The following is a 27,962-nucleotide window of genomic DNA, read 5'->3' on the forward strand; positions in this document are numbered from 1 at the left end:
GAAAAAAGGCACTGGCTATTGAAGGAAAAAGAAAAGAGAGTGTGTAGAGGGAGGGTGAAGGAGGTCAGAGAAAGAGAGTGCAGGTGATAGTTTTAAGCTGCTGGTGTCGCAGGCAGATAAAGGCTTTTCTGCCGCCTGGTTTGTCATCTGCATTGCGCACAATATCTCCTTTATTCACAGTATCACCTCCTTCTATTTTGCTTCATCTGCCACCCTGGTGGAGCAACTCCCAGTGTGATGCACTTTTTCTCTTCCCATCATACAGCTGCCAGCAATACAGCATATATCATTCCCTCTTATTCTTTTTCTTACTCACTCTCGCGGGCTGGGAAAAAAAAACCCCCGATATCTCACTTACACATGCAGACCTTATTTTTCTCTCACACATACCTACTATTTCTATCCAAGTAAAACTCCTTCCTTACATGTTTTGTCTCTCTTTACCCTGCGATCTCCTTATTTTACATTATTCTTAGCAGGGATATTATGGAAAGCTCAAATGTTGCATCCATCCCCGCAGACTTTATTCAATATTTTGAGTGCAATACATGATCAAGATTTCATGTTCAGCCTCATTGTTACATGCACAATTTCATCATGTATACACCCATCATCAAGCACACAACTGCCTTTAACTGAGATGTAGTATATTTCTCCCTAAGTTTAAATTCTTAGTACATAATCTTGTCATTAAGATTCTAGTAAACTTGAGCCTAATGGTCCTGAACTTAAAACCTATGAATAACTCTAAAATGCTACTTCTACAAAACTTCAGCAAACAAATTGTTCACAATTTGTAAGATTTTGACTCATCTTTTAATCCTTGCGTATAAAATGATACGCAAATGCACACTTCATGCTCACTTTCACTCTCTCCCTTTGTGTGTCTCAAAAAGGTCCACAAAAGACACCCACACACAAACACGTGCCCTCATCCAAACTAGAGCCACTAAACCGTGGACAGACAGGGTTCGCTTCATTGCTCACCTTGGCCGGTTGATCAATGGCAGTCTGTCTCCTCCAAATCCCTCCCACAAACAGAGCTGAATAAACAGACAGAGAGCATTTACACAGGCACTGATAATCTGCTAATCCATATAACCTGTTTTCTAATCAACACACAGACAGACACAGACACACATATATGTGGGAGTGAATTGGTAACCAGATATGATGTACAGATCCAGGAACACAAGCAGACTAGAGTGCATGAAAACGGTAATGCACACTTCCACATACAAACGTTTGCATGGACACATACAGACAATCGCTCTATATCAGTGACTTTTGCCTATTATCCTCTCTGACCTCCTTAACAGGACATGGTTGATAGTCTTGCTGAGGTTGATAACAGACAGTAGGGTTAATAGGGATTAATGGACTGTATACACATAGTTATGCAGATACATATGCAAGAGCAAACCATTCCAGTGCTGATGAGTTTGCAGGCTTTTATGCATCTGTGTGTGTGCACGAATGTTTGTGGGTTTGATTATTCAAGTGAAAGTGTCATGTAGCTGTCGGCCGTGCGGTGCTCCCATGGCTTGATAGGATAATTGAAGCGTGGAAAAGCCATATAGAATTTGTCAAAACTCTTAATGGTCTGAGTATCACAGACACCATGAGTACACAGCTTAGTGCTGTTAACTTCCTCTCTATGGAGAAGGCAGATTTTATCTCGGTGAAAGAAAACTATGTATAATGTTAATTTGCTATATATGCAATTAAATGACCTACACAGTAAATTAAGGAATTGTCTTTATACAGACTTGGCATTTCTGCAGGTTACTTACACTTCTAAATAAAGACTGTCTTAAATGATTAATTAGGTAGAATATTCATCCAACTACTCTTTCAGCATGCTTGTGCCCCCCCCCCCCCCCCCAACACACACACACAACAAAACACCCCAACCTTGAATAACTTAATTGCCACAGAAAATTAGAAAGGACTTTCAGATCACTGTTTTAAAACAAATCATGCTGATAAATGAGTATTTGACCTACCAGACAGATATTTACATTAACTTCATTTACTGACAGTGATGTAGTCTTTTTTCCTTCTGAGGGTCGTACACACTTAAAACTTGCAATGCACTATTACTTCAGTGGGTTGCTAGCATTTAGTGAACATTGCAAATTGTCTATCGACAGATAAGAACACTATCTTGTTGTGCTTTGCCAGTGTTTGTTAGTGTCACCACTGCGTGCTATTATTTTATTGGTGTTTTTATAAGATGTGTACTTGCACAAAAATTTTGGGCGCAGAGACTTTTTCTGCTTTTTTGTTTACATTTTTGTTTTTCATGTTTTTAAAGAAGTGCATTTTTGAAGAACTTTGCTCTGCTGCCTTCTCAACATCTTTCTGTTACACTTGACTGATTCTGTCCTTTAACATAACTCACTGCCTTCGACAGCACTTTCGTCTTCTTAACATCTCCACCCTTCCCCCACTCTCTTCAGGTACGGTGGACGAAGACAGCAGGCAGTGCGTCAGACAAGTTCCAGGAAACATCCATCTACAATGAGACACTACGCATTGAGGGCATCCAGAGGGTGCAGGGAGGTCGCTACTACTGCAAGGCTGACAACGGGGTGGGGGTGGCTGCCATCAAGTCCATCCGTGTAGATGTGCAGTGTAAGTGGGCAGGGAGAAAAAGAAAAAAAAATGCTCCTTCCACTTCAAGACCACAGCTGACTTTCACTACAGCTATTCCCACTGTTAGAAAAGATCAAGATGGGGAGAGATGGAAAGATTGCAAGAGGAAAGATGAAAGACTGATTGGATGGATGATGAGATTTCAGGTGGGAATGGCTTCCAAGAGTATCTGATGAATTATAGGTGGGTGGATGAAGTCGGATTAGGGGGAGGGGTGATAGATCAAGCAGACCTGTAGCATTGGGATACTATAGATAACAATGCGCAACACATTATTTAATTGAGATATTAGCCATAGGCTTGGGTTATAGAGGACACACTGGGACAACAGTGGACAGTTTACTCCACCAATAAAGGTAAATAAGGTAGGAAGGGGAAAAGGCGTTTTTGTCAGAATACTCTTGGGGAAATGTGAAGTTTGTGGCACATATCAAGAGTTTAATAACAGTTAGTCCAGGCAGTACGGGCTCCCTAACACAATGTTTCTCAACTAACAAATGTCATGAACTCAAACAGGGTAAGAGAGGAAAAGTAACATCTACAAAATCACATTATTTGCTGCTTAGTCTAAGATGCCCTTAAAGTTTCTTGATCTTTTTTAAATATCCTCTAACTTGCCAATGCCAGCCACAAATGCCAACCAGCTTATCATTCAGAGATGACCTCTCCTTTTCAGACCTTCTTTGACCTGTCCTTGCAGACTTTAGTTTTACAATGGGACTTATTATACTGTATCTTGAAAAAAGGTACTAGGCAAAGGTGCAAAATTCTGCCTCAAATTCTACTTCAGTTCTGCTTCAAGGCTTAAGCAGGTAACAGACATTTTTGAGAGTGACACTCCACCTGAAACACTGTACAGCATTTTTAAGATCTGTTGCAGTCAAATAAAAATAAATGTATTATTGAACTGGAGAAAGAAAACAACTGTGAAAGGCCATGTAATGCCAGGACTGCATGCTATTTGTGCATCCACAGTAATTAATAAAATTCACTTAACATGTTTGTTGAGATAAGAGCACGATAATATGATCCAAGGCCACTTAAATGTGACTTCGGTCCATGTTCCATCATCTATTTTTATGAAAAAAAAAATGCTTTTGAAATATTATCTCATGCAGCCAAAGTTAGTATCAGCTTCTGGAAACACTTTGTTGTGCCTCCTTAAATGTTAAGGTTAACAGCACTGCAACATTACCTCACAAAAAATGTTGATATCATTTACTCACTAATACTCAGAAAAAAATATTATTGATGATTTCAGAAATATTTATGAATTTTGTTTTCTTTAAAAAAAAAACTGACACTACCCCCCCAATTGCCCAACATTGACTGTTTAGATGCAGCATTGTGTTGTAGGGGTCCCGTGCTGCTGCCTGTTTCACTGCCCCACTGTCCCAGTGAGTCAAGGGCCAGGTCATGGTGACAGGTTGATTGAAATGCAACTACATACTCAACACATCAATACTGTTATCCACTTTTATTCTTTCCTGGCATCTTAAAATCCTTATCCATTTGTTATGGCTTCTTACTGCATAAATAGTATCTTTCTTCATTGATTTAATCATTTTGATGGTGGGTTTATAGACTAATAGAAAGAGGCTGATCTTAAGAGAAGACCCTATAATGTAACGCATCCATTACCTGCCTTTCTTTTGCTTAGTTCATCTCTTTTTTTTCCTTCTTGGTTTGCAGGGCATTATGTCTACCTCCTTCAGTGCAAATTCCCAAATTATTTCACCTGTGCACTCACACAAATACACACATCTACAGACACACACACACATACATATTCGCACCATGCTTGTCCCTGTAGAATTTGTCGCTTACCCACAACACTGGCTCAGCCTCTTAATGGGGCTCTCCCTCCTCCCTCCTTGTTCAGTCCCCCTTTCAGCTGATAGTGTTAGTTCTCCCCAGGCGCTAGCTTGGCCCCTGCTGGGGAGCTGGTAATTGCAGGGGGCTTGGGTAGTAAACAGGTTGCATTGTGAGTGTAGTTGTGACAGGAGCTCTGTGAAGCTAACCAGCTCTGACGGCCAATGCTTGTTCAATTCCCCTTCCCCCATGCTGCGTTAGACCCAGCGGCAATCAGCCAAGCTTCCTACACAGGGCAACTTTAGTGCTAGAACGATGTAACAATTAGCCCAGGCTACTGGGGGGAAAAAAGGAAGAGAGATATATGAAAGTCGAGGTGAAGATGGATGGGAGAGGAGAGAGAAAGGGGGTTTGAAAGAGGAAGGAAGAGAGAGAAGCAGGGAAGAAACAACCATTTAGGTTTACTGTTTACGTGATATGAAAAATCCTTAAAGGTCCTGCATGGAGGTCAGTTAGAGGAAGACCCCCCCCCCCCCCCCCCCCAACTATATTTTATGTATATAAATGCATGGATGGCTAGCAAATTAAATGACACAGTGTGGTTGGTTCGTATGAAGCTGAGCCATTTTCCATCAGAACTTGGAAGTAGATCATATTCTTCTTAGAACAGATACTAAAAGTTACTGCAGCTTGGCACAGTGTATGATTCACATTAGTTTTATATATACCAATGTATTCAGTGACCCCTTATGCACTTCGGATACAAGACTGGGCTGATATTTCAGGCAGATAAGTTTTTCTATCTAATGTAAAAGTGTCTCCTGAGTAACTAAATGAACTGGCACCCACTAAAAATGTTTTTATAATAGATAATTAACTATAGTGCCAATATAGTGCAGAGGGATTGCTATGATCATAGATATTAAAAGAAAAAAATCAAACACATAATCTTAAATGAATTTTAGTTATCACTATGACTGCTGCTTACTTGGCCAGAATCAGCAATACTTAGTGTTGCCAAAATTTGGATTTTGTAGCTCTAAACAGCTTACAAGATTGCAGCTGGTGGTAAACACAAAAGACAGGTTCAAATAGGTCATGTCAAAAAATGAATAAGAGACATTGCAAATGTCTTATTCTGGGGTTTTAATGTCTGGGTTTTTTCTAAAGAAATGGTGCATAAGAACCAGAAGGGTCTTAGATTTGTAGTCCCACCAGGAAGAATGAAACGGTGGAAAAAGGAAACACAGTGACACTTCTTATCTTGTTTGCCACTGCCTTTGCAGTGTCTGAGAAAGAAAGAGTGCACATAGTGTGAGAACACTGACCTGGATCCTGCCTATTGGGTTTGCAGGTCAGATCATAGTTACCTAAAGAGTACTTGACCTTTCTTGGTAAAAATGAACAGTGGAAAGCTGAGGTAGTGGTGAGTGATTGCAGTCAAATAGATTCTATTATTATGGTGGCCAAATTTCCGCTGAAATAATGGGGAAGAAAGGAAAGACGAGAATAACAGAAGATGGAAAAAGAATGAGACAGATGGAAAGAGAAGCCAAAAGACAAATGAAGGCATTAAAAAGGTGGAATGGAATTTGTGAAGGGAAATGAGAGTAGAGAGCCATGTGCATTAGATGCACTTGTGCTTTTCAATTTGGATGGCTCCAAGAGACCGGTTATTGGACTAGAGCAGCGGCCCCCAACCTTTTTTGCGCCACGGATCGGTTTATGCCCGACAATATTTTCACGGACCGGCCTTTAAGGTGTCGCGGATGTTGAAGATTTATTCATAACACATGTGAAAAGACCCAGGAAAACCGAGTTAACGATAAAAACAATAACAAAATAACGCTGAAAACCGATAAAAACCCTGAAAACCATACATTTCAGACCTGAGCGTCAACTCTTGCGGCCCGGTACCAAACAACTCACAGACCGGTACCGGTCCAAGGCCCGGGGGTTGGGGACCGCTGGACTAGAGGGTAGAATATGTTGTTACCTGTACAGGGTGCAAACAAGAGATTTAGCTGTCCCTCTCTCCATCTCTCAGTCATAAAATTGATCTTATCCTCTGTGTCTCAGCTGTTTTGAAACAGCTTTAAGATGTTTTTAAAATGGAGTGACCAAACACTGCTCTTCATATTCACTCTTACCTTTTATTTGTCACATCTTCTTCTTTCTCCTCTTATTCCCCCATCTTTTATGTTCTTACCCTCCTTGTTTTTTCTTCCTCCTGCTTTTTGCACACTTACTGCCTTCCTCCATAAACTGCACCAGTGAATGATGGAACAATGTATTTATGCGCTTTGGTTTTGTCCGTGTGTGTGTTTGTGTGTGTGTGCAAGCACACATCTGCATGCGTGCATGGGTGGATGTGTACATATGCAGTAAATCTGCTGGTGTCTTTCTCCACTCAGCTTTGAGGCTAAACCAAACACAGCAGTCTCTGGTTGTAGGTCATTTACCCAAATGTAGATTTAACGTTAGTTTCATGGAGGCATACAAGAAGTGCTCACACATGCAAACACAACCCCTTGCTTGTTACTTATTTATAGGCAGCACACACACATTTTTTAAATTTACATAAATAAACGTGCACTGATGCATGCAGGAACATGTATGCACTTGCAGGTATAGTGTGAGAGTGAGATGAACAATAATAAAGTGGCCAGAAAGTAAATGGCAGATGGAAACTTAAAAAAATTTTTTTCAAATGGAGTGACCGCACATATACAATATTCTAGTTAAAATAAAAGCCTTTTTCTATCATAATCTCTTTGCAGTTGTGTTAATTGATCCCTTATATAGTTTTTCCTTTGTCAAATACATGTGAAGCATGGGCTATTCCTTTCTGCTGCCAGTCTTCTCGTTCCCACTTCCACAAGGGGGGCACATTAATCTTTGCAATCTTTACATTAATTAACTGCCACTTAATTATCCTAATACTCTCCACACAGCAACACCCCATCCACCAATCAGCCATTAGTGCAAACAACCTCTTTTCCTTCTCAGACCTCCACCACAACTGGGTCACTCAAATCAAACTGCACACCAGTGATCTGGCACCCTAACCACTGAGACAGTGGGGCAGTGAGCAGGCGGGGTTTAACTTTGCGTAGCCTCTACTGATGGGATGGACTTGGTTCAGAAACCCAACTGGTGATATGTAGATAGAATCTGTGAAAAGTATTTTTGTTTAGATCAGATCAAAGGATTCCTGGACCCATTACTCTCTTTAGGATACGCCAAGGTAAGTGGAAAACAGCAAGTGTTGAGTTAATCATGATGATCATATAGTGATGTCCGTAATTACGCTGATGATGTTTATGTGGATGGCAATGTTGTTACAGCAGGGATGAGGATCATGATACTGATCCATTGGCAGGGGAATATTGCTTCTCTTTGTTGTTTCTCTTGCTACTGTTAATCCCTTATTGATGTCCAATCACTCACCATCTCCATTAATTCCATTTTAATATATCGCATGCTATTGAGGTAAGTGGAAGTTACTGTACTTCAGAAGTAGCAAAAGTACATTTCTACCAGACATCTATCTCTTTGCCCAGCAACCCTCAACTCATCTCATATTAATACCATAATAAAATAACTATAATACAAAAGAATACAAACTTTATTTCAACTGAAATTGTAATTTTACATAACATACTCAGCTTGAACATCTGTCACGTTGAACACAAACAGAGAAAACCAACCATTTATATTGTGAGCTCCAGTAGAGTTTGTGTACGGGCTGTGATCAGCTGAGCTGTGGTACTGCTCTGTAAGTCATTCCTCTTTATGGATTTAATATTTCAATTTGTCAATACTACATGAACTATTATGGATGGTTTCCTACTCCTAGACAGTAGAAAGCTAGTATAAAGGTGGAATTCAGGGAATCGAATTAACATCGCTGGCTTAAATATAAATTAATGTCTGCCAGTCTTGATTTAACCTAACAAAGCTTCTCTGCGTCCATCCAACATGGTGCATTACTGTACTACTACTTTTACTTGCGTGGTATCTATATGTTGTGTTCATTTTGATTTTAAGCAGAATGTTACAACTAAATCCAAGTGATTAACATTAAACCTCCTCTTCAGAATACTTTCCAGAGAAATGACAAATCCTGTGGCAGACTCAGCAGTTACTGTGTAAGTCAATGGAGTGTGAAACCATGAGTTTCTAAATCCGCATGAGTCCTTTAACAACTTTGGCAGTTATCACTTTGCCAATAGTTGTTGGGTGTCAAGAGATGAATCGATGAACTTCTGAATCTGTATTTTTAACAATGATACCCCCCCCACACACACATATTTTGACACATAAGTAGTAGGCTAGGTGGTCAGTTGATCCCTGTTGAAATTCTTCTATCACAATATGTTCAGGGTGATGGGGTTTGGGCTGAAGAAATAGAAATTGGCAGGAGCCCTGCTGGTGAAGTAAGGGAAAGCATACAGGTATAGTACTTTTTTTAATACTGGTCGCATGCACACACTTTTACCAGTCAATAACTGAACTGTGGTCTACACAGAAAGAGACAGAGTGAAGCAGAAACAGGCAGTTTAAAGGAAACTTTGACCTTTCAGTCAGATTAAGGTTGAAGCCACAGGGTGAATCATGGGCCCACCACACCACTGTCTGAGTCACACAGTGTAGTAAGCTCACACAAACTTTCTTCCTTTGCTCATCATCTCTTTCATATCTCTCTCCATGTGTTCCTCCCTTTCTTACTTTCCCTGTGTCTCTGTGCCACTCTGTACTCCTCCCACAGCTTGTTATTACTCTTGGTTGCTTTTTCTGTAGTGATGGTATATACCATAGAATTCACTTTCTCAAGATATAGTGAGTGGGACTTCTTGGGAAAAACAAAAAGTTAAATAAAGTTACAGAAAGGGCTATACAGTGTCTCTCCCCTCTTAGATCTTCACAATAACTGAAATATATCCTCTTACACTTGCGATATATATTTCTGATTGTGCATTTTTGTGATTTCCCTTGGCTGTTTGTGTTTTCTACATCAGGGCAGCCTAGCCTCTGCGGGAAATCCATTGTGTAGTTGTTTTTTGTTAGTTTCGTACACTCTGCTTTTCTTATCCATTCTCTTTCTGTGAAGGAGTGGTAAATTTTTTCCCACTGTTATTGAAGGGCCGTACTTTGATATATAGTTTATAGCTTTTTTTAAATTATTTTTTTACTTTCACTCCAATTTTCCAAGGCTGAATTTGATTTGATAGTTAGAGGAAGTACTTTAAAGGTGACCAAGTCAGTTTGTTTTAATCCAAAAACTTTGCATGGTCTTGATGAAAATGTATCCTGAGAAAAGTAATTTAAAAAGTATTTATTGATAGTGTTTGTCACTGAAAAATCTGTGATCAGTTTGCACTGGTAGTAAATATACTATGTACTGTATATTCCACAATGAAACACAGCGCCAAATTCAGCCCATGGGTATTATGTGAACTTTGGTCTGGGTCAAAAGTCAAAATTATGTTGTTTTGGGGTTACTTGTTTATTTCTATATTTTTGCAGCCAATACTGACAGCTACCCATTTCTAATAAACAGCTGATTCTTTATTATAAAAACAAAACCTCTGCTGCACACTAGAATCTGTGCAGTGGGATGCTGCTTTTTTTAGAGAGAATGTCTCCCATTAGTGGGTATTACTTGGATCGCTCTTATGTTATTTAATAAATCTAAAATTGCTGCTGGCTCTACATTAACATTTTCAGTCGAACATTAGATGGGGTCTTTAGGGATTATTTTGTCTGTGGCTGAAGTTGAAATCTGGCTTCACAGTTTTGGTCTGATTAGCTAGAAAATGAGTATTATGATAAAATGTTAAGGATGCATCATTTTGATCTGTGAGGTAAAGATCATTGATATTTAAGGAGCCTGTTTTTATCTTCTTTCTGTAACCTAACCCTAACCCATGACATGTTCCTTTATCTGTGTGTATCTACTGCATTTTGTGTGTTATGATCCATGTTTTCTTTCAGCAATATGTATGGATTAGGGATGAAACCTTATAATACCTTTATAAATATAACAATTCTGAAATCAGCTATGTTATATAAGTTAAAGTGTTTGAAATGTTATATAATAGCATCTGTTGCCACATCAGTAATTTAAAAGAGATCACAAGATCTTTATTATTATTATTATTATTTATTTTTGCCGCTTTACTGCGATATTACACTGGGTGTTGATCCAGCCATCCATTTTCTACTCCTTATCCGGGTTCAGATCATTGGGGCAGCAGGAAACCCAGATTTCCCCCACTCTGCCCACCTGTTCCAGGGAGCCACTGAGTCATTCATGAGCCAGCCAAGAGATATAATCTCTCCAGCAAATCCTGGGTCTGCTCTAGGCTTCCAGAATGATCAACCTCACTCTTTCAGTCCCTACCCAGAGCTTGTTACCATTGGTGAGGGTACAATAGCAATACAATAGCTTCTTCAACTGCAACTTGATATAACTCACTACCAGCTGGGAACTCAGTTCCTCACTGCATCTGAGTGTGTTTGTTAGGGTTTAAGTATGGAACACGTGACCCATATTCAGACAACTGTCCGGAAAATGTATGAGAAAGAAGATGTGGATCTCAGTGTTGTGTTTACTCGTAGTTAGTTTGGTGGATACTGTGCATTCTGGCATACACAAATCCTAGCCTTAGATCTGACATTGCAAGCTTTACCTTGCCTCACAAGTTTATTTTTAAGTGATCGATAGCCAGGTTAAAACGTCATCCCCAGTTAAAGAATTGAACTCAACATTCACACTGTGATTCACATTGCTGTCAAATATCTGGGACAGTGAGTACCAAAGGCTACATTCTTAAAAGTAAAAATGTTCCACTTAAGTGATATATAGTGCTTCTGTGCAGTAGCTCAATGAGTTTAATTTGGTGCTAACACTGCAGGGTTAGGGGTCTAGTTCCCATTGGGCTTATGTGCCAAAAATATATCGAGACAGCTCTTTGTATTAAACCATCTAGCAAACTGCCTAGAGTTCAGGTGTAATACAATATGTTTAGTATGTTATTTTGTATTTTATAAGCTCATTATAATTTTCTAATATAAGTGAGATTATCAAGTGTGTAGGTATCGTGAACTGCCAGCATTCCCCAGTGTCAAGGGTAAATAATGTGTAGCACCTTTCAGACACACTCATTTATGGTCATGTGAGAGCATTTGAACATGGCTACTTCATGTCCAAATTAGCATACTAATCATTTTTTTAATTGCTTTTAGTGTCTTGCATTCTCAAGCTCTCAAACTAATGTGATGCAAGCCTGAGACTGGCTTATAGAAAATATTTTCTTTCTGCAAATATGATAAAGTCTAAACATTTCACCACCAACCCGGGTACAAAATCATGAAAGAGCAAAAAAGAAACTCTTTGTGCACCTTTGGTTGACAGACAGACTTATCTGAAATTAACAACCACCTTTTCATTAAAGTTGACTGTGTTGGGGTCTGATAATATGCCATGCCATGGTCTGACTGTATTTGATTAGAAGTAAATATACTTAAAGGGAACATAAAACACTATATGTATAAAGGCTAATTTACACTGGAACCCTACTCTCTCTGACATTATTTAGCCCCTTTGTTTTCCACTGAGTTATCAATTCTGTCACTAGTGAGCTAATATAAACTAATGTAAACCTATTTACCAATGTAAACCAACCAACAAGGTGATGTCACGTTCTGTACTGGCACAAGATGGTGTTAAACATGTTTTAAAAACTTTAACTTTAAGCTCTTATTTCTTAAATGCAGCTTCACAGACAGACTTAAATCTATCGGTTTTTGACAGCAGGGCTCAATAGTGTAAATTAGCCTTTAAATTTGTAGTGTTTCATGTCCACTTTAACATTCAGTTTTATTATCCAACTGTTTGAAGTTTTAGATCCATGTTTTGATTTCTTTATTATGCTTGTTTTCTTGTGATGTAGCGGAGTCTTTGATTTCTTGGAGGATTTTTTGTGTGCATTCTTGATTTTCCTAGTGAAAAGTCGTTACTGTGTAATCCTGTGTTTTGGTTCATGTTTCCAGTGATGGACTATTTTTTCTTTTGTTGTTATTGTTCTTGTAGTATTTGTGTTTTGTTTTTTGGTTTCTATTCTAGTATTAGCTTGCAATTCCTCATTTTGTATCTACTGTAGCTTCATTACTAACTTTGAGGTTCTTAATTGTGTGTCCAGCCACTGTTATTATTTCTCCATGTCTTTATTACTGTCTTATTTCAGGATTCATGTCCCAGTCACATTGTGTTGGGGTGTTTCTCATTTCACTATTAAGGCTAATTTTTCAGCTGTGTCTGATTTTAGAATTACTCCCTGCTATGAGTCTTTCCTGATTGTTTTCACCTGTGCTATGTGTTCAGCTGTGTTTTGTTCACCACCTGTTTCCACAGTGTCCTCCAGCCCTTATTGCCTTTGTCAGATTGCCTGTTTTAGTTCATGTGAGTTTTTAGTATTCTTAGCATTTTGGCACTTGATTAAAGGTTACTTTTCTTCTGAAAAAAAAAATCCTTGTCGATCAAGGTGTACTATGAAACACGTGCAACATAGCTAGTATTTGTGTTATTTGGCCGACAAAAACCTAAAAAACTCCAGTTGGAGATAAGCAATATCATGACTATAGTTGTCAAACTTTCTTCAGTAATCGAGTCTTTGATGTGTCATGTCAGGGATCAACTGAGCCCCGCCTATTCAGATATGAGACATTATCAGAGGAATAGGGGTTAGAAAATCTAGCAAAATAGTTTTGCACTCATCTGCAGCTTTGATAAGATACCCCTCAACAGGTTGCATTTATAAAAAGTAACGTTCCCGTCAGCACCTAAAAGGCTTATTCTAAACAAAAAGGATTAAACAAAAATGTGGTGCTTCCAGCTGGTTTTAAAAAAAAACAAAATCCAGACAAGATATTTCCACACCCACTTTTGAACTGAGACAATAATATTACAAGGGGGTGAAGGGTTGTTATTACTATCCATCTGTTTTAAAAGTTGTTCCTCTGGGTTTTATGCAACAAATGACAACAGGGGAGTACAACCTGTGAGCCTTTCCATTAACATACTCATAGTGACTTGGGACAGGAATCAATTGCACATGGTGTTGTGTTTTTCACTTATCTCAGGTGAAACTGGACCCAGTCATGGTCTAGAAGCTACAGTTTAACTATGGTGTAATTTTATTCACTAAACTTACATCAAATGTAGGATTTAGGATGCTTACTTGTCCAAAGAAACATATAAAAACTGGCAAGAAAACACAGTTTACCTGAACATATATCCCATAGAAAGGACATGGCCAGACTGCTTTGAGCTAATTAGGAGATAGAAGAAGCAACTCAGATAACCAGTTATTACCAGAAAAGTGTGCAGAAGAACATATCTGAAAATCAAAAAACCATCAAACTTTCAGCAGATGGCTATAGCAGCAGAAGCCCTCACCATGTGCCACTTCTTATCAAGTCAAAACATGAAAACAGAGATTACAATTCATGCGAATCACCTCAACACAAAATCAGACAATAGAAGACTGACAAAACATTACCTGGTCTGATGATTCTCGATTTGTGCTGTGACATTCAGATGACAGGGGTCCAAATTTGACATTGGGTATCACTGCTGAATTATTTATAGTGTGAAAAAAATACATACTTCTGATCCCCGTTGTCGACCGGTATGAAGAGAAGTCATCCAGCACTGCTATATACAGTAACCCAAACGCTGTAGCCAAAATGGTGTCTCTCATTACATTGCATATTTTTGAGGTTCTGAAATCCAGGATTAATAGCAAAATAACATGTTTTTTAAAACTTGTTGGTATTTTTTACACATAGTCCTGTAAAAGGGCTTTTACTATACAGATTTCTTTGAGTTTTAGCGCTAGTTTAGAACGAATGTCAGTAACATTCAGTTTTCCCTCATGTATCCTTAGTAATTCCATCTGAAAAGAAATCCATGTATAGCTGTAAAAAAATATAGCATGACCCTAGAATGTAATTAATTAAAAAGTGGTGGAGTACCCAAGGATGAGGCCATATTTTTTTTTATTATTATATTATACGATATACACTACACAGACAAAAGAAAGCAATAGACGTGACTTTTGGTCATGTTCTCTGCTCCTCTGCATTTCAAAGACCTTCGCATTACCGGCTGTTTAACCTCCAGTGAATATGCAAAATTAAATAATTTGACTCACAATATGAAGTAAAGCACATCTACATCCATATGGAACTAGCCTATTCTAACTCCGAATTCTCATTTGATCTTCTAACAAAGCAGAATATTATTATTATCACCTCCACTGCTACCACATTATCATCACATCCTTGTCGGATCCCATTTCAGAACTAATATGATGGAATACTAAGGTAGAGTTCACAACCAGTCACATGCAGTATATCCACACAGTGTTTTTTCAAAGAAATGAGCTCGACACAGATACTGAACATGTCTTGAAGTCTATTTGTAAGCAAAAGAGACATCCTGTATATCTATTCTTTCTGAGAAAATGAATTGTACAGTATGTGCAGACAGGTAAATGTGTGTGTCAGTGTATGTGCTTGACAGTATGCAAAACAGGTGCAGGAGGACTATTGTCATAAGAGTCTTTCTATCAAATCTAATTTAGTCCCATAGTGCATTGTGTTTTTTTTTTTGACTCAACACGCAAAAGATGTTCCATAGATATATGAAGCATAGCGGTATGAAAAGGTGAAGGAGCTATTGTCCTGCTCCTCATGAATACCTATTTTTGATTAAATTCATCTTTGTGATATTTAAAAGTCCTTTTGGTAACAGCAAAGGGGAGAGCGTTCATTCCCTTTCAACATTCAGCTTCAAGGTTTCGTTCATATCTGCTTTATGAGAAAGCTAATTATTAAGCTCAATGTTTATTTGGCCTTTTCTCCCCCTGTGGACCCATGCACAGTGTGTGATTGAACAAAACGCCCCCATGGGAAAAAAAACCCGCACTTTCTTCAAGGTAGGCTAATGCTGTCTTTTTAATAAGTTACAGAATTAAAGGTAATTTGCTATATGGTTGATTGTGGCATGTGACATGAGTAACATGATAAAATAATTTTGTCAAAATTTGAACGTCTCTGCAATAATGGGGAAACTGTGATAACATTCAAAAACAATTTTAAAACAATCGGTAATAACATAAAACACATAATTTACAATAAAATGACTTTCAGATGGTATCTGCATAACAATCACAGTCTATTTTCTTCACCAGCTCTAGCTAATTCTAATCTTTGTTCTCTTTTGGATACATTTTTTAAAAATTACAAAAATATCCATGATGTATATTTTGCTGATCACGAAATTCCAAAGATTTTCTAAATAGATATGGAAGTTAAAGGATGACATTTAAAAAGCTGTAGGAGGAGTGATGTTGGCTGCTTCTTGCTTCAGAAATGTAAGTTTAACGAGAATGCATGTTAGGTCATTGTTAAATATACTATGTGATTTAACAAAGCTTTCCAAATTAACTATGGCAAAAACAAGATTTAGTTTGACCTGAAATAGCACACCCAAGAGACTAGCAGAGCATAGCACTGTATCTCCTCCAAGGAAAATGGGCGACAATCTGCCCATTGTCTCACATTAGGCCTAATTAATTAGCACTTTGCTATGGTATAATTCACTAATAGAAGTTCAGTGACCTTGAAGTTATCTCAGAAGGCAAAGCCAGACCTCTCCTGAGTGTGTTTATAATAAAAATATCGTGTGAGTATTATGGTCAATTATGGTAAGCGTTGCTGTATTTATATGTGCATGGGGTGAGGAGGATAGCGCTTGAGTTCGAACACATACTTTATGTAATGACACTACTGGTTATGTTCAAATTTCAGACTGTGAATTTAAGCTTTCTTTAATGCATTCATATTTACTGTATTTCCTTTCTGTTTTTCTGGTGACATGAAAAACATGTGTCGTGTCATTAAAAAAAATATAACGTGTAATCACATGGGAGAGCATTTTTTCTTGAATGAAGTTGCTCAGTTGTTACCACATGTGGCATCTTTTGATTATTTTAATTTATAATTTTAATTCCTTTAAACTGTCTTAATAGATGTTCATTGTTTCAAATACACAGGTCTGCCATGTTTACTTCACTAGACAGTAATACCAGATGTTTAATTTCTGAGTAATGCAGTGTGGAAAAGCAATGTTGATGAATAACATTTCAGCATAGTACTCAGAAAATGCACCCTAATCATGTCCCTCTTGGTAATTTTTAGGAGGTGTGGATGTTCTGACAGTAGAAACGGATGACTCCTGAAAAGAAAAAGGCTTCTTCCATTCATTTGTTGAATGTATTTAGTTAAAGATTCATTTGAACAGGTATAATTTTCATTGATTTCTTGTACTGACATGTGTGGGCACTGTTACTGCTGTAAATGGTAACAGAAGAGGCTTTCTTTTGACAATTGTGGTTTTCATTTACCCTTCTCATCAGTCTCCAGTTACCTTTGTAAAGACTGACAGTAATATGAAAGATCTGTTACTAATGGATCACTATGCTTCTGACAGCCACCGTGGCCTAATTATTTTCCCTTGCTGGCAGACACTGTGTGTGGGCATACAGCTTGAGACATGGATAGTGTGATTGAGTCTTTAACAAAACCTTTGCCTTCAAGCAAAAAGCATCTTCTATAATCTGACATGTGCGTTCCTGACAAGTGCGGTGGTGTCACCTTGATGGTGGAGCATACAGAGACATCAAGAAAGTCACAACTGCAGATAATGGCGTCTCTGTGTCCACGGTTATATGGATCAGACCAACAGGGAAAAGCACTTAAACTTATCCCGTCTTCCTTCTGATTAGCAAAGAGAACAGGATTTTAAAAAATCCTTTCTACTTTAAAAACCTCAAGTAGTTGATCCTGTGTGAGAGTGTTTCTTGTTCCTTGTATCAGTCCTTGTACTGGGATTTTTTTTTGTCACATTACAGATAGCAACATCCACATAAAAAAGTGAATTTACTGTACTTTACATTTCTCAAGAGAGCAACATTTAGTTAAATGCTTGTGATGTAAAATATTCAATAAGGAACATGTAAAAAGGGGAAATATCTGTTATATACTATAATATCAACCTCAGCCTGTATAAAAATGTTTTTTACAAAGGTAACCAATTTAATATTTCCAAAACTTGCAACAACATTTTAGTTTTTATTCAAATTTTATTGATCAGTAATACTATATGCCAAATACAACTTTATAAAATTTCCTTGTCATTAAATGTTCCTAAAAAGAAAATATTAAAACACAAATTTGTACATTTTTTTTATTTCTTTAACAGTCAAAATTCAACACAACATTATTTCTTCTCATCCCTGTTTGTGTTTATTGTATAAATAAAAGTGTAAAGCTATGGGTGCAGTAATCAGCATCTAGCTAACACCAAATAAATAAAGCGAGGATAAAGATTTTTGGGGGGTTTTCTGTCAAGTGGAAGGTAATTTCAAATGCAACATTTCACTCAACTTGATAAATATCACCAAGCACACAAATTACATCTGGGCAATTTGTCACAACATGTGTCTGTTAGCTATATGTAATGTTGTGACACTTAAAATGTGACACTCAGAGATGGAGAAAGGTGTGAGATAGACAGGAGAGAACAGGAACATGAGAGATTATTTTTGATGGTGAGGACTGCTCAGGGGATCTGTAAAAATCATACTTTCAGCCACCACATAGCCTAGAAAACTGATTGGCATCAGCTTATGAGATTGACAAAATTACAAAAAAACCCCAAAACTGACAATACAGTAAAAGCATATCTGAATAGAAAAACACAATGGAGCACTAGCTGTTTGTTAAGCAAAAAAATGTGTCCTACTTTTATCTACATCATATTGCCAAAAGTATTCACTCACCCTTCCAAATCATTGAATTCATGTGTTCCAATGACTTCCATGGCCACACGTGTATAAAGTCAAACACCTAAGCATGCAGACTGCTTGTATAAGAATGGTCTGCTCTCAGGACCTCAGTGAATTCCAGCGTGGTACCATGGTAGGCTGCCACCTGTGCAGCAAGTCGAGACATGAAATTTCCACAATGAACTATTAGTGGCTTTATAACACTGTGGAAGTGATTGGGAACAACAACAATTTGCCGTATTTTTCAGCTTATAAGGCGTACTTAAAATCCTTTAATTTAGTCAAAAATCGACAGTGCACCTTACATATGAATTCTGGTTGTGCTTACTGACCTCTAACCAATTTTACGTGGTACATGGCGCTCAAAAATCTGTCACAAAATGTTTTAGTACGAAGGCACACCGCTTGATGGATTGTCGGAGCATTACGGCTACTGTAGTCAGGAGCCTCGCAGAGTAATCTGGGTCCAAACTCTGCTTGAGGTCCCAAACTCAAACAAACAGCATCACTGAGAGTAAAAAACTGTCTAAATTCTTTCATCTTTAATAAAATGATCAGCGTTGCTCCTTTACTAGGTGTAACAATTAAGCTTAACATCCAGAATTTATTAAATTTAACAGAGTTAGAAGTTAGCAGGGAGTTAGCTTACTAGTTTCCACCTAAACATGATGTAGCGTGTTCTGACTGAGAAACGTACAGCTCTGCTGTCACTTCCAACATAAATGAAGACAGAAAACTAAACAGCAGTGACTCTTGTAGGATTACTGAAGTTGGACTAGCTGGTATATAATGATGTGCTACGTGATCACTAGCGACACAGCTATGTTAGCATAACATAAACACAGTGAAGCTGGAGGATGAATGCTAACCTTTTTCCACTCGATAAAAGTTAATGCGAGGGTTCCTGATGGTCAGGGACAAATGCAATCGCATGGCAGGATGCTGTAAACGGACCAAACAGAAGAACAACTGAGTTCATTCATTGACAGTGCACCTTATAATCCGGTGCACTTTATGGTCCGAAAAATACGGTAACCACAGAATTGTAGGCCATGTAAAATCACAGAGCGGATTCACCGTATGCTGAGACGCATAGCGCGCAGAGGTTTCTGCAGAGTCACTATGTCAGTATTATTTATTTTTCCTCTAAAAATCAATCATGTTTTTTTGTTTGAGCAGATTATGTAAATAATCTGGCAGATCTTCCCAGGTCTAAATTAGGTGAAGCTGATTTTTTTTTTCCTGCTTTTTTTTAGCTGATTGTGTTTGTCGCATATCAGCGACGTAGGAGACACACATTCCATTTTTGGGACTCTTTCTTTGATCTGCACAAAGTTAGTTCATTTAGCAAGTTCTGGATTTAATCACTTCTTTTCCAAATAACTGTTATCACTGAATAACTCACTGCTAAAGAGGGACAATTTCCAATGGAGTAGTAAATTTAGCATGCTCGTTGTATTCACAGGCATAACTGTGAATCTTATAAGCATTATATTACAGCATTAATTAGGTCATTTTAACACAGTCTGATCAGAGGTCCCCCAATTAGTGCGACTCGAGAAGTTTCATAGTTTACTTGCAAATCAGCTGTATTTGTCAAGCCAGATGGATGAGCAGATGGAGGTGATGAGCACAAACCACAATGAGCCTGCCATTACTTTCCAGCCATATGCTTAATATGACATGTTACAATTACACTGTCACAATAGAGCCTCGTTTATCCAAATTTCAGGCACCATCTACTCGTATTATATTTCTTTGACATAGCACAATCTAACTGATTCTAATTTTAGATATCAGTTAGATTGTGCTAATGATTTCTCTTAATAAAAGTTTATATAGCAACTGTAATAAGTCAGTGAAAAATCCAAAAGATTCAAATGCATTTCAACAACAAGCTATATTTGATCATAAAGGCAATTCTCAGTTCCCACTGTGGCAGAAACTCTAACTGAGCTACACATATCTTATGGTCAGTATTTGAAGCTAACATATTAATATCTGACCTCTTAAAAGGCTTGTACAGCTATAATTCATGCTTTTATCGAAGCTTCTGGTTTGTTCAGACTATGCTAGGATCTGCTATTCTGGTCATTTTCTCAGTGCATATTTGGACCAGTCACAAAATGTTTCTTTTTCCTTTTGGTATACCTTGGAGATTTATGTCAAATATACCTGTCCATATCAAGGAATGAAAAATTACAAGGTTTTGATAGAATGAGTTTATATGCATGTGTATGCATCCATCCATTGAAGACACTGTGTACTTTCTGCTGCTCTGTACAGTTTCCTTACTCTTGGTTCCTGGTGGTTAAGGGTGGTGAGTCATTGATAACATGTGACATTGGTTTCCATGACAGTTTGGGGTCACCTATGCCTCCCACCCCTTTCTACTGACCTACTACATCACGGTTAATTCAAAGAGCAGACATAGTTGAAGGTTTTGTCAAACGTTACATTTAGATAAAGACAAAGTTACCATTGTTGAAAGGAGGGTAAAAAAGGACAGAGGCAACAAAGTGACGCATGGAGCATGAGAGATAGAAGATATAGGCTTGGGGATGAAAGGGAAAGAGGAAGACACACTATATGAGCAGAGCCACATTGCAATGTGGAGAACACCTGCAGAGTGGAAAAATGATGCTAAGTCCAAATTATTATAAGACTGAAAAACTAGGAGAACCATTGGGACATTGCCAAAATCACACCAGAGCTTTAGACATTATAAATGGCCAGGAAGAGTTTGGCAAACTGCCATAAAAAAAATAAAGTCACTGTCTCATACATAGTCGAGTATGGTGAAGCTTTTATATCAGTTTGCTAGGTGGAGACAAGATAAGGAAACTGTGTTTTGCTGATCTAAAAGGCTGACTGCCAGACAATGATAGAGAGACAGGGAGATACAGAGTGGCATAAAAGAATACATCAGACGAAAATATAGTCATGTGTAAATGTATTGCAGTATATCTACTGGCTTAGACCAATAACGACTTTACCAATATTCCGAATGTTGAGCTTTATTGTTTTACTTTGTTTTTCCTTTCACTTTATAAAATCAGTTTTTCTTGTATTTGACACAAAATAATTTATTTTGAATGCAGTCTTCGAAAAAGGAATGAAGCATTTATGAGCAAAAAAACCCTGGACATAGTGAGTGCACACATAAGATGCAGTATGGTTTAGTTATAAGCTGTCCCACAGACCATGAGGAGATAAGAACACTCTACTTGTCCCTATGATTTCGGCGGCTTTATCTAAAATGTGATTTTTGGTTTTTTGTCTTTTATTTATTGACTCCTTCTTTATGAAGGAGGTACAATACAGTGCAGGCTTGAAATGATCTTGACCTCACTAGAGGCTCTTGTAGGACAAATTGCTATTTTTCTCTGGAAAAATAACCATTCATGGTAGGTTTTCTGTGGTGCTGTGGTACATCAAAGAAAGAAATAAAAGAAAAGAACTTAAATTTAGGCAGGTGGAAATATATAAGGATTCAAGAATCATTGCAACAGTAAATGAATGCAGATTGAAAGTTTTTTTTTTTATCATATTGGTCAAGTATATAAATATATTGGTCGCAGGTCATAAACATTATTACGTAAAGCATGCGTAGCATTTGTCACTCATAAACAAAAACAGCACATATGAGCACATATGGCTTTCATCATCATGCAGTCTAATGTCTCTATTTTTATCTGTAAAAAGGCCATCTGTAAATCTAGATCAAATGTGATAAAATGGTAATACCAGGATGTTGCAGTAATTAAGATTTCCAGCTGTCTTTTCAATATCTTCTGGTCAATAAGGCTGATCAGATTTTAGCGGGTCCCTTTTCACTCAACCGTCATCAGTTTGCCAGTATTCACGGCCCCTCTGGGCCATTTATTGACATGGTGGTGGAGGGGGAGGGGTGGTAAAATAAGGTGTAATTTGAGTGTGCAAGGGTGAAAGAAGGTATAACTCTCATCGTACATTATATTCGCTTAAAGCAGCAGTGGAGTAATTTCTGCTCTGGTATGTAGTTGTTCATTTTAGTGATATTAATAATAAATCCTTGCAGACATGGCTAACTCTCTTGCTGGCCACTATTTTTAGTGACATCTGAATGCACTAAGAGATGGAAATGTGGGGGTGTAAACTGAGTAACTGACCGAGAACGTTTCATTTCCATTCCTTTCATTTATTTATTTTTTTATTCATTTTTACTGCCCTCAGAGGTAGGATGGCTGTTCAAATTAGCTAACCCCGACTAGCCAAAGACCTATCTAGTTTGGCATCTGTATTCATCAGTGCCATAAGGCCAGGCCCATTTTAATATTATTTTATGGCGGTGGCATTTTTCATCCAGCCACTATCCAATAACTTCCAACTTGGATTTTATGGCTTTGCATTTCCCTTCTTTTTCACCCATGTTTCAGCATGCCCCTATATCCCGCTTAAATTATCTACTTTTTACTCTTATTCCCCTGCTGTTTACCTCACTGTTTTCTCACATTTGATTCAATCAGTAGTTTTTGACCCTTTTCTTTTGTATACTTATTTCTTTGTTTTTCTCCACCCTTTTCCTCTCACATTGTCTTTACCCTCCCCTTTTTTCCATTTATGACCAGCTGCAGTGGGCTAGGTAATGAAGGCAGTGTTATAAAGTATGGGACATGCCTTGGGGCAGACTCAAAGCCTGGGTATTGGCAGATAGAAAAATTGAAATAGGATGAGGATGGAGACAGAAGGGCATAGACTGAAGGATTACGTAGAAGGCCATGAAACAGAGAAATGATCCAAGATTAGAAAAATGTAGGAAAACATTAACGCGACAAACAAAGTCATCGCTAGCATGAAAACATTTTTTTTCACACTTTGCCAGCATTTCTACAAAATCTTGTATAGACTAAGGCATGGTTTAGACATTTGCAAGGAATCTTTGTAGAGCCTTAAACACTGAAGTGGAAAGCATCATTGTTGACATTTATGCTTGTGCTGGTGCAGGTGTTCATTGCCATGTAGTCATGTCCCAGTGCTTTATATGTGTTGCTTGCCATAATAGAAACTGTTTTTGCAGGAGTAAACATATTTACTCTATGTACATGTGTAAATATTTACACATTTAGGCTACGTCCACACGTACCCGGGTATTTTTGAAAACACAGATTTTTCTATTCGTTTGCACCTTTTGTCCACACGTAAACGGCGTTTTTGGTCACTGAAAACAGAGATTTTTAAAAACTCCGGCCAGGGTGGATATTTTTGAAACTCAGTTTTTGCATTTACGCGTGGACGAGAAAAACGGAGAAAACGCAGCGTCAAAGGTGTGCGCATTTTTTGACATCACACTGTGCGCCACGTTATTGTTTCGGTGAAACAACACAGTTACATATACACACACAGTTACTGTCCCTCCACACATATGACTCGGTTCTGCTTCCATGCCCCAGCTTTGTTTACTTTTTCCCACCGAGGCTTCTAGACTTCTGATTGGCCAACATTTCTGCACGGTTAGGAATATATTGCCACCTGTTGCTTTGGCATGTTCCTAGCAGCGTTTTCCTTCATTTCTGCCTTTACGTGTGGACGGAATTATTCTTTTAAAACAAAAACGGAAAATCTCCGTTTTCAAAAATACCCGTGTACGTGTGGACGTAGTCTTAGACTCGGGACAATGACCCCAAAACTGAGCGAATATGTGGGTGACATATGTGATCTTTTTTCAGAAGAGTGCAGACCTAGGAACAGCAAAAATACTGCAGAGGACTGTCATGCTTCCAGGCTTCTGGTAGCTTGCTGGTGGTGGTTAAGGGTGGTATATATACACTATATTGCCAAAAGTATTTACTCACCCATCCAAATTATTGAATGCAGGTGTTCCAATCACTTCCATGGCCAAAGGTGTTTAATATCAAGCACCTTGGTGTGCAGACTGCTTCTGCAAACATTTGTATATGAATTGGTGGCTCTCAGGAGCTCAGTGAACTCCAACATGGTACCATGATAGGCTGCCACCTGTACAACTAGTCCAGTCTTGAAATGTTCTTACAAGTAAATATTCTACTATGAACTGTTGGTGGTATTACAACAAATTGGAAGTAACTGGGAATGAAAGCAACTCAGACACAAATTGGTAGGCCACATAAAATCATAGAGCAAGGTATGTGGACGCTAAGGTGCATAGTGTGCAGAGATCATCAACATTCTTCATAATCAGTCGCTAAAGACCTCCGAACTTCATGTGCTCTTCAGATTAGCTCAAGCACAGAGAGCTTTATGAAACAGGTTTCCATGGTTGAGCAGCTGCATCCAAACCTTACATCACCAAGCACAATACAAATCAGATGCAGTGGTGTAAAGCATACTTCCAAGTCCAGTCCAATGAAGGCAGACAAACGAACACTTTTGGCAATACTCATATATGTATATAGTATGTATATATATATGAGTGTATATATATATATATATATATATATATATATATATATATTAGGGGTGCAACAATACTCGTATCGATATTGAACCGTTCGATACAGTGCTTTCGGTTCGGTACGCATATGTATCGAACAATACAAGATTTTTAATTTATTTTATCAACTTTTCTTCTGACAATGGTGTCTGTGTTGAGAACTCAGTGGATCTGCGTTCGACTTATCCACCTAGGCTGCACTGTCGAGCGCAGATCCAATGAGCGCAGCGCAAGCTAGCGAGACAGAAGCTAAGCTCGTTGCAACATGGCAAATTTAATCTCCCCCACCCTCATTCAGATCTGGCCTTTGGAACTATTTTGGTCTTCATGTGAAGTATGACCCTGAAGGTAAGCGTGTCATGGACAAAAGTAAAACAGTATGTCGGATATGCCACGCAATGCTCAATTACATTGGTGGGAACTAGTGCGTTAGCGCAGTTAGCTTGTTAACGTGTTGATGCCGTCCGAAAAAATATCGAACCGTGACACCAAAGTATCGAACCGAACCGTGAATTTTGTGTATCGTTGCATCCCTAATATATATATATATATATATATATATATATATATATATATATATATATATACAGTACATAATAAATTTTGTGACGAAAAGAAGCAGGACATTATAAAGCCAATAATCTCAGTCAATCCAAACCTAAAATCAATTCAGAGCTATTCTGTAAAACCTTTGCAGGTGTTCCAGCCTGGGGAAATACTCCCTGTCTCTATATAAAAATTAGGGAAGGGCAAAACCCCCAGAAGAGACACTAAGAGATAAATAATGTAAAGAAACCACCAAATAAACCAGAAAATAACACCCGGAAAAATCTGAAATGGGTATCTAGGTGCACTACCACAAACTCAAGGTGGTAAATTTTGTTAAGAGTGGGCTAACTCAGCACTTTCTGAGTGCAGGCGGTGCTGTTGGTGGGGAGAGCTGCACAAATCAGTCTGGAGAGTAGGCAATAACCATCTTACCAATAGGCGGGTGGGGTTATTCTGTGCTAAAGCATTGCCTAATAGCCTCTATGTTTTGCTCTGGGCAATTTTTGAAATAATACTTGGAGGACTGTGGGTGGTGTGAAATGCAATATTTTGGTTTAGCAGAGTCTCCATGATGGAGTTTTTCCTCTTGGTAAAGTTATACACACTCCTGACAAACCTTTTAAAACTATTTTTATTTACCTTATAATATAAAGCATTGAGGTGCCTTGAGGCAAACGCTGTTGTGATTTGGTGCTATATAAAAAAATGGAATTGAATTGAACTGAATTCAGTGAAAGAGAAGCTGGCCATGCAGTCACTTGATAGACACACAAAAAAATGATCTGCTTCCTGTCTGATCAAACCAGCCAAGTGTCCTTCATCAGCTGCTTTGTAAAGTTTTGCTTCTGATAAAAATGATAATAACAAATACATCATGCAAATGAAAATGTCAACACAGCAGCTTCACTTTTGTAATCCACGGAGTGAATGAACTTTAATCTAATGAGCTGTGAGCTGTTCAGGGTGGATAGATGAACAGGATTCTGAGATTGCTAGAGTTGTTTTATTCAAACTTATATTGTCTATGAGGTGAACAGCTGCATGTGTGACGGTGTAGTGTTGTTGTGTGTGTTTAAATCTTCTCATGTTCCATATTGTTTGTCCAAAGTGGGGTAAGTTACAAAAGCATTCCCACCTTCTCAGTGACTGCTGGTCGGACTGTATTTTCACACCTAGTGTTATCTTGAGTACGGTGTACATTTTAGGACATCATCAGGTCTCAGGAAAAAAGTCATCAGGTATCAGGAAAAAAGTTGTCAGGTCTCAGACAAAAAAGTGTCAGGTCTCAGTCTCAGAAAAAAATTTTTTTTTTGAATAGTTTGAATAGAATAGGCTTTTCTGAATAGTTTCTGGGATGCTTAGAACTCAAATTGCACTGCTTAAAATTGTTTATTTTGATGCACATGTTGTTTTCTTTGCAAATTTGCATCATAGGATTGTTTTTTGTTTTTCCTGCAGTATATAAAAATTGGTGTATTTCAAAAATAAAACTATGAAGGCACTCAAAATAAATTTCCTGTTGTTGTAAACTATTTTTTTGCAACTTTTTGTATTTAAAGTTTTGAGGGATAAACCTCTTAAATTTCTCCAAGTAGACATATATGTAAAAAACAAAACAAAAACGATTTTCAATTTTTTTGTAGTTTATTGCACTTTTTTGCAATTTATGTAGTTACTATGGACTTAATGCATACATATTATTAAAATATGGGCTATAACAGTTGTATTGATGTATAGCAACTTGAAATGCTCCCAAAAATGGCACTACAGCATGTAAAAATATTAAGTAAGCTCTGGCGGCCTTGGTTCTATGGTAGGATCTTAAAGGGTTAACCAGGAACCAGTAAAGTTTTGCCAGAATGCCACTTTAGTATCTGGACAAGATCAACAGAAGTTGTCCAGAGTTGTTTTAATAAAGAGATTGTGCATATTGCCCCTGAGTCCAGTGCTCACCTTGAGACACAACACAATAAAGCACAAGCACTTTAATAACTTTAAGACCAGCAGCCGCCTATATTACAAGGTGTATCTCTATATATTTTCTCTATACATATTATTGCCATGGTCCACTGTTCTATACACGCAACAAAGCTAATTAAATATGCAAAAAGCATCTGCCATCTGGCCATGCCCAACAATATGCTATGGATGTGTCTGCATGGTTGAGAGGAAATTGTCTAAGTATATATACTTGCGAGATGGATGGATGGATGCGGCTGATACACCATGACCTAAGCATTCAAAGGAACACAGGAGGAGTACAAAGGGCATCCTTTATCCATCCTGCTCCCCATAGATATCTTCAGAAGCCATTTACGGGGGACATAGAAGGACTTTCTGGTTTTTGCCCTTAGGGGCTACAGCAAGGGACCTAAGATTCATGTGTTATTGTGGCCATGAGGAAATTGTGTGTATTGGGGTTGGTTATTGCGTATTTGTATATGTAGACGTATCACTCTGTGTGTGTGTGTGTGTGTGTGTGTGTGTACATACTATTGCATAACATTGTGTGAGCCTATGCAACTTTTCTTGTGTTCCTGCGTGTGAGAGATTGTGTGTTATTTTAACCCAGA

The 27,962-nt window shown here is 38.1% G+C and overlaps 1 protein-coding gene across 4 annotated transcripts in view; it reads left to right on the top strand.

The window, feature by feature from the left end:
- Positions 1–27,962, top strand: part of mdga1 (MAM domain containing glycosylphosphatidylinositol anchor 1) — a 196,246-nt gene that overhangs the window by 89,561 nt on the left and 78,723 nt on the right. For all 4 annotated transcript variants that reach the window (XM_085138178.1, XM_085138243.1, XM_085138290.1 and 1 more), the window contains one exon: positions 2,463–2,637. In XM_085138178.1, the coding sequence (XP_084994304.1) occupies positions 2,463–2,637 (175 nt within the window). The remainder of the gene's footprint in view (positions 1–2,462; positions 2,638–27,962) is intronic.

Source organism: Neolamprologus multifasciatus, chromosome 1 (genome assembly GCF_963576455.1).
Source record: "Neolamprologus multifasciatus chromosome 1, fNeoMul1.2, whole genome shotgun sequence".
Classification (NCBI taxonomy): Eukaryota; Metazoa; Chordata; class Actinopteri; order Cichliformes; family Cichlidae; genus Neolamprologus; species Neolamprologus multifasciatus.